General features: G+C 55.3%; 1 protein-coding gene across 1 annotated transcript; it reads right to left on the bottom strand.

The window, feature by feature from the left end:
- Positions 1–698: 698 nt before the first annotated feature.
- Positions 699–6,179, bottom strand: LOC123067341 (uncharacterized). The gene is made up of 3 exons (XM_044490176.1): positions 5,702–6,179; positions 2,384–2,995; positions 699–1,724 (listed from the first exon to the last, which is right to left on the bottom strand). Exons 1-3 carry the CDS (start codon positions 6,177–6,179, stop codon positions 1,594–1,596), a joined length of 1,221 nt encoding a protein of 406 aa, XP_044346111.1. The 3' UTR covers positions 699–1,593.
- Positions 6,180–6,751: the final 572 nt, after the last annotated feature.

Raw genomic sequence — 6,751 nt, 5'->3', positions numbered from 1 at the left:
TAGTAAATATTGAACCGCTCAATTAATTAAATTTGAACTTCTAGAAATTTTTAGGAACGGTGAAGATCCTTTTTTATGAATTTTGTACTCCTTTATTTTTACAATTTGAACTTCTAATTTTTTCAATTTATAAATGGTGAAAATACATTTTTTATGAGTTTTTATTCTCATCCAACTTTTTTTTGGGTTCACCGGTTAAACTTAATAAAACAATATAGTTTCTTTTATTCTCCAAACTTACTATGTTTCATGCAGTGATCCTTTTTGATTTTTTGTAGCATGATACTTTCTTCCTTTTGTTCTCGTTTGAACTTCATCTTTTTTTAATGAACTTCCTTTTTTTGATTTTTTGTGACATGATACTTTCTTCATTTTGTTCTCGTTTGACCTTCGTCTTTTTTAATGATGAACTTCCTTTTTTTTGTGACGTGATACTTTCTTCCTTTGTTCTCATTTGAACTTCGTCTTTTTTAATGATGAACTTCTCGCTTGAGTTTTACATGGTTTTTTCCATGTGTTTTGAAGTGAGAGAGTGAATGAAATCTGCTTGTTTATCTCATTGAAGTTTTTGAATTTTTTGAATGTTATTTTCTTCTTTATTGTCAAGTTTTTCATATCTTGAAATTTAACCATTCTTGTTTTTGAACTATAAGTAGTGAAAATATTAGAGCAAATAGTTACAAATTCTCTTATAAAGTTCTAGTGTGAATAGGAGTTAAAAAATGCAAGCTTTATAGCTGATCATGAGCACTAGGTAAATAGAACGTTGCTTTTTCTCTGAATCACAAGTTATTTTTATCACCGAATAGTAACACACATTTCTTGTCCTCTCACACACCACACGTTTCATATCCACACCACGTAGGCACACTACTCTTTTATCTCTATCACTCCATAATTTTCTTGCTTTGTCTTGTTCCAGGTAACGCCCAAATTGGCTGTGCATGCAAAAACAAGCAGTAGCAGTAGTAACACGGTGCTGGCCGTTCTTCTCCTCTGTTGGCAGTAGGAGAAACGCAGAAATTAAAATGGTGCTGCCGCCGTAGCCTACACCGCACAGCGAAACGTTGCTGTTGCCAGGGCTCCACCAGCTGAACTTTCATCCCGTGCCAAGCTGAACTTTTCCGAACCTGAAGATGTGGTAGAAGAGCAACAACAACAACTTTGATATCTCTGTCGCCCTTGTGGTGTGGAGGGGTGCAGGGAGACAGAGGTAGCAGTGGGGCACCACCTCGGTAGGCTTCGACGGCCAGCGGAAGCAACCAGGTAGATCAGAGAGTCCAGAACTCCAGATTTAAACGACCTGAAACAAACTGACAAACTGTACATGTTTCTAACCCAATAGAACTCTGAACCTTCTGAAGAAAAACCACGGTTCAAACAAGACTGTTACCATAACATTCAGCCCTAGAATATTTACTGAAAAGCAAACACAAATTTAATTGCTCTCCTGTGGCTTCTAACCCAATAGAACTCTGAACCTTTTGAGGAAAAACAATGGGTTGAAGAAGACTGTTACGATAATATTCAGCCGTAGAATATGAACTAGGGCGCAGGTGACGACGCTGATGGGTAAAGGGCGCGACCTGCAACTCAAGGAGACTGTGACCTGCAGCTGGTTAGCACGTCGCCTGCAAGTGTTTCGAACGGCGTCTCCATGGTACAACTGAACTTCAGACATAAAAAGTCAGGAGCTCTTTCTGCAGATTTGGGAGCACTTTTTGCTGTGGATCAGAATCAATTAGATAGAGAATTAGCACCTAGTGATAGACAAACATCATCCAGTCGGGCGTGGACACAAAGCAAAGGCATCACGTAGAACAATAACACAGGCGAGAGAGTAGTTACAGTGGCACCGGAAGGACAGGAAGCAACACACGCGAGAGAGTAGTTGCACTAGCAGCTAGCTACAGAATATTTTCATGGAACAACCAGTGCACGCCCCATTACAAGAGAACAAGGAGATGTAGAACACTACAAGAATTTCCCGGAAGAATAAAAAAACAGAGGGCCACATCACACGTACTCGAAACAAATGGAACTAGTATTCTTGTTCGTGGAGGCATTTCAGCAAACACAAGATATGCACCAATATAGATGATTGGACAAAATTACTTAGCTCGTCATGGTCATTGTGGACCAAGACAATACTTAACTTTCACAATGTACACATACACGTCAAATTGCAAATACTAAGATTGCTGGAGCGAAATGAAAAAATAATACTGAATTTGCTCAACATATACTAAACGAAACACAGACATATTCATCTCGGTGATGCACACAAATTTGAATTGCTAGAGCAAATTGAACTGCCAGCGCTCGGTGAATTGTCTGCAAGGAGGTCGTGAGGTGGAGGAGGGGGCAGTGAGGGAGGTCTCACCTCTGCTGTCAAGCGAGCAGACAGGGAGGACTGCACGCACGGACAAGGTTGGACTGCGCGGTGGATCCCGGCCGGAGCAATGTGTGGTTGCAGTGATGACGGGGTAGGCGGCGACGTGGCGAGGCAGGAGGTGTCGTGTCGAGTGCACGCGGCCGACGGCGTGCTTGGGCTCGCCGGGACGTGGATGCGGGGTGCCAGATCCCGCCCAACGGCGTAGGATCTTGGGGGTGGTGGAGGCACGGGATCCTGTTGGGGGTCGGCAACGGCGCGTCCGCGGGAGGAGATCGCGCAGCGGGGCAACGGCAGGAGGAAGGCGCGCGGCCGCCGGAGAAGACCGGGGGCAGGCCGCGGGCGGAGGTAGGCGCGTGGCCGCAGCAAAAGGGCGGCTGGAAGGCCGCGGGATGAGGCTGCCGATGGCTCCGTTGGAGACGGGCGGCGTCGATTTCGCGGGAGGAGGCCGACGGAAGGTGCGCAGGAGGAGGCCGGTGGACGTCGGCGGCGCTGTGGGAGGAGGATGATGGAATCGTGGGAGGTTAGGGCATCTCCAGCCGTTCGCCCCCCCAGGGCGCCTAAATAGAGCGGTCTGGAGGTGTGCCGGCGCTAGTTCGGCCCCTGGGGGCGACCTAGCTCCCAGTCACGCCCTCACGCACCGGTCCCAGGATGCGGGAAATTTAAACTTGGTCGTTCCCGCTCTCAAAAGACGCCGCAAATCCGGCGATCAGACGTAGTCTGGCGTTACAAAAAACAGAGCGCTGCCGTCGCAAGTTCGCGTGCGCAACGATTCACTCGGCGGGGGCGGCTCCAGGCGTTGGCGGAGTCGGCGTGCGCGGGCTCGTCGTTGGCGGAGCTGCTTCGGTGCTGGGCTGCGTCGGCGCGGCTTCGGCATTGCTGGGCGGCGATGCAGAGGCGTCGGTCGGGCTTGGCGTCCGTGTGGTCGTGGGCGTCGTCGGTGTCGTCGGCGTTGCCATCGGCAGCTCGTTCAGGATGAGGCCGCGCTGCACCAGGTACCACGCCTTGAGCTTCTCATCGTTGCTCTGGAGCATGTCCACCCCGCCCATCAGAAAAGCCATGTCGGTGTTCCTCTTCTTCGCGGCGACGTTCGTCCGGAGCAGGTCGAGCTTGATGGCGTTGTTCTTCATTAGCGACGACCACCGCGCCTCGGTCTTCTCTTCGCGTAGGACGGCCCGGGCCTGGGCGTCGGCGAGGCAATGCTCGATGGACTCCTGCACTCGCGCGGTTCCCGCGTCGGCGCTTTTCCCCTTCTTTGCCAATTTGTGGCCGTCCGGCCGCCCCTCTGACGCGCCCGGAGTCGTCGCGTCCGGCTTGTATATCTCCTTGGCCTTGTCGAGGGCATGTCGGACTTCCGCCCACTTCTCGCACTTGTCAATGCGCTTGTAGATGTGGAGGTGCTTGAAGTCGGCGTCTTGGTTGTCGCCCCGATACATGGCGAACATATGCAGCAGCTGCGCGGAGGGACGAACAGTTGGCGGGCGGCGGGCGTAGGGGACGAAGATATGCGGGCGAACGGCGTGCGTACCTGATCCTCAATGCTGGCGCCGCTCTCCGGGCGAGCCGCGACCTCCTCGACGATTCCATACCATTTGTTGCACGCCAACTGAATATGCCCCAATGGTTCGCCATCGCCTTGGAGCCGCGCTGCATGTAGACGCCTTTGAAGTAGGGGTCGACGAGCTTCCGCTCGTCGAACTCGGCCTTGATGCGGTCCCAGTACGTCTCCAAGCTCCGATTCGCGCCGGTGGTCGGGTCGAGGAAGACGACTTTCCATGCTTCGGCGAGGCATTCCTCTTCCTTGGACGTCCACTTGATGCGCGGTTCGCCTGACGTAGCCGCACGCTTCTTCTTCTTCTGGCGCCCCTTCGTCGGAATAGGAGCCGGCTCCTCCTCCTCCTCCTCCTCGTCCTCCTCCTCCTCAGGTTCCTGCGCGTCGTCGCCGTAGACGTAGCCGAGCTCGGCCTCCATGTCACCGCTGAGGTCCACTACCTCGTCCTGGGTGGCGAACCCGGGAGACGAGGCGGCCGCGGTCGATCCTGTCGGGATGATGTCCTCCATGTCGGCTCCCGTGTCGTCGGCGTCGCCAAGGTGCGAGAAGGGTAGCGGTCCACGGTAGAGATGGGGCATCGGTGTGGACGCGTAGGCGGTGGGCGGCGAGTAGTTGTATGGAGGGTACTGCACGCCGACGAAGGTGGGCGAGGGCGTGCGCGTAGCGAGGTGACCATGAGGGAAGGTCATGTTTGGGTTGAACCCACCATGCGCGTCGCCGTCGGCGTAGCCGGGCGACAATGAACCCCATGGAGATCCGGCGCCTTGCTGCCCCCAGGGCGCGTACTGGGCGTGGCTGACGACGGGCGGATTCATCCCCGCCTGGTCGACCGATGAGGAAGACGCCACCCCGCGCGCCACGTTGTCACGGGCCTTCTTGGCTATGGCCGTGTTCCGCATGTCGGTGGTGACTGCTTCGCGCCGCTGAACTTCCACCCTCCACTCGGTGTTCGACAGGCCCGGTGGCTTCGATGGCGGCGCCCTCGGCTTCCTCTGCTTTGGCTGGGCCACGGCGCCAGTCGCGGTTGCCGCCGCGTGCGGCATGGCGTGCTTCTTCGGCGGCATGGCGTACTTCTTTGCGGCGAGCGGGAGGGGGTTTGGCGGGAGAAAGGGAGAGAATGGCGGGAGGAAGGCGAGCGAGCGGGAGAGATGCGATGGAAAAGCGTCAAGAAACAGCGGGAAAAGGCCCTCGGATCGCCTCCAGGGCGGGCCCACGCGCTTTTTTCGCTTGTGCCAGCTCCCCAAGCGCCCCCCAAGGCGCCGGGTTCGGCCTGGGTCTGCCGGCACCAGTTTTGGCCCGAGCCGGCGAAAAACGGGCTCCTGGGGGCGCGACTGGGGCCTTTTTTTGGCGCCGGCGTGGCAAAATCGCCTGGGGAGGGCCTGTTGGGGGCGCGGCTGGAGATGCCCTTAGATGCAGCGTGCACAGGGAAGGTTGTGGCCGGGTTACTAGGCCGTTCGGCGACGTGCTAATGGGCCGGTCTAGTGTTGGTCTTATTCTCAGGAACACTTCATCGCGCTTATATAGGGGCCCCGTGATCCGAATAACTATTCTGATCCTGCGATCAGAATAGTGCCACCCTATATATATATATATATATAGTAGCACTATTTCTGATCCTGGTTATACTGATCACAGCGGGCCTATATAGGCCCGATTAGGTGTTCCCAAGATCCCGAAAACGAAAAAAGAGAAAACCTGACCGCTCCATCAAACCCCTTCGACCGGCCCGTTCCCCACGTCTCGACCTTCCCAACTACCCCCATCTCTCGCACCCTCTGCCCCGATCTCCCGCTGCCGATGCCACCCGCCGCCGCCCACCGCTGGCCCTAGCGCGCCGCCCGTCGCCGCCCACCGTCGGCCCCAGCGCGCCTCCCGCCGCCGCCCACCCGGGCCCCAGTGCGCCACCCGCCGCCGCTCACCCCCGGCCACAGCGCGCCACCCACCATTGCGGCTACCATCTGCCTCCACCAGCTCGCCGGGCACCACGCCCTTTCTTCCCACCAGCCTCTGCCATGACCTCTCCTCCCCCCGATGCTCCCCGCGTGCGGCCACCAGGACCTTTCCTCCATGGATCCTCTGCTGCCTCACCACCACGCGCCGCCGCCGAACCATCCCGATCCCCACGGTCTCCCTCGCGTCTCCTGCAACCTCCGGGCTCGCTGCCGCTACCCACCGCTGCCCCACGCTCTCCCACCACGCATGGCCACGTCTCACTTCCTGGCATCTCCCGTGCATCTCTCGTGAAAGTCCTCTGCATATCCGCGGTTGTTGGTCACCATGCGCCCCTACCTGACCTTCATGGGGTGCCAGCCGTGACCTTTATCGCGTGCGTCAGACCACAGGTTAAACTAATGGTTACAACGCTCGCGTGCGGCTCTCCCTCTCTTGTTCTTTCTCCCTGTTTGTATTTATGCCTGATCATTGAAAACAATTCAACATGTAAACTGTATGTACAATTGCCTGCTAGATGAAGCTCAATGTGCAAAATATATTGTTTTCCTTTCAGTGGACATCACCTTCTTCCGGCGTGAGGACGGCCCCTCCTTCAGGGCGAGGTGGATTTGGACTTCAGCAGCAGTACGAAGATCACTTCGGGGACACGGGGCGAACTCAGAAAAATTTGCCGCCCCTCGCTCCGGCGAGCTCAGCTGCTCTGGCCGCCCCTCTCGCTGCTCGTTGCCGAGCACAACAACGCGAGGAGGTCGAGCTTCCCTGCCATGATCGACATGGTGTGCTACCCTTTGCTCTATCATGTGTGTCCGCGCAAGAAAAGTGTTATGCCCGTGGCCTAACAAGTGACCTTCATC

The sequence above is a fragment of the Triticum aestivum genome, chromosome 3B, assembly GCF_018294505.1.
Source record: "Triticum aestivum cultivar Chinese Spring chromosome 3B, IWGSC CS RefSeq v2.1, whole genome shotgun sequence".
In the NCBI taxonomy this organism is placed as follows: Eukaryota; Viridiplantae; Streptophyta; class Magnoliopsida; order Poales; family Poaceae; genus Triticum; species Triticum aestivum.
This window is presented reverse-complemented; position numbering and strand designations above follow the sequence as displayed.

Coding starts and splice junctions, on each gene's coding strand:
- LOC123067341 (XM_044490176.1), bottom strand. CDS start 6,179: ATGCACGGGAGATGCCAGGAAGTGAGACGTGGCCATGCGTGGTGGGAG. Junction 2,996..5,701: donor AGAGGGTGCGAGAGATGGGG/GTAGTTGGGAAG, acceptor GGTCGCCCCCAG/GGGCCGAACTAGCGCCGGCA. Junction 1,725..2,383: donor CTGCTCGCTTGACAGCAGAG/GTGAGACCTCCC, acceptor TCTGATCCACAG/CAAAAAGTGCTCCCAAATCT.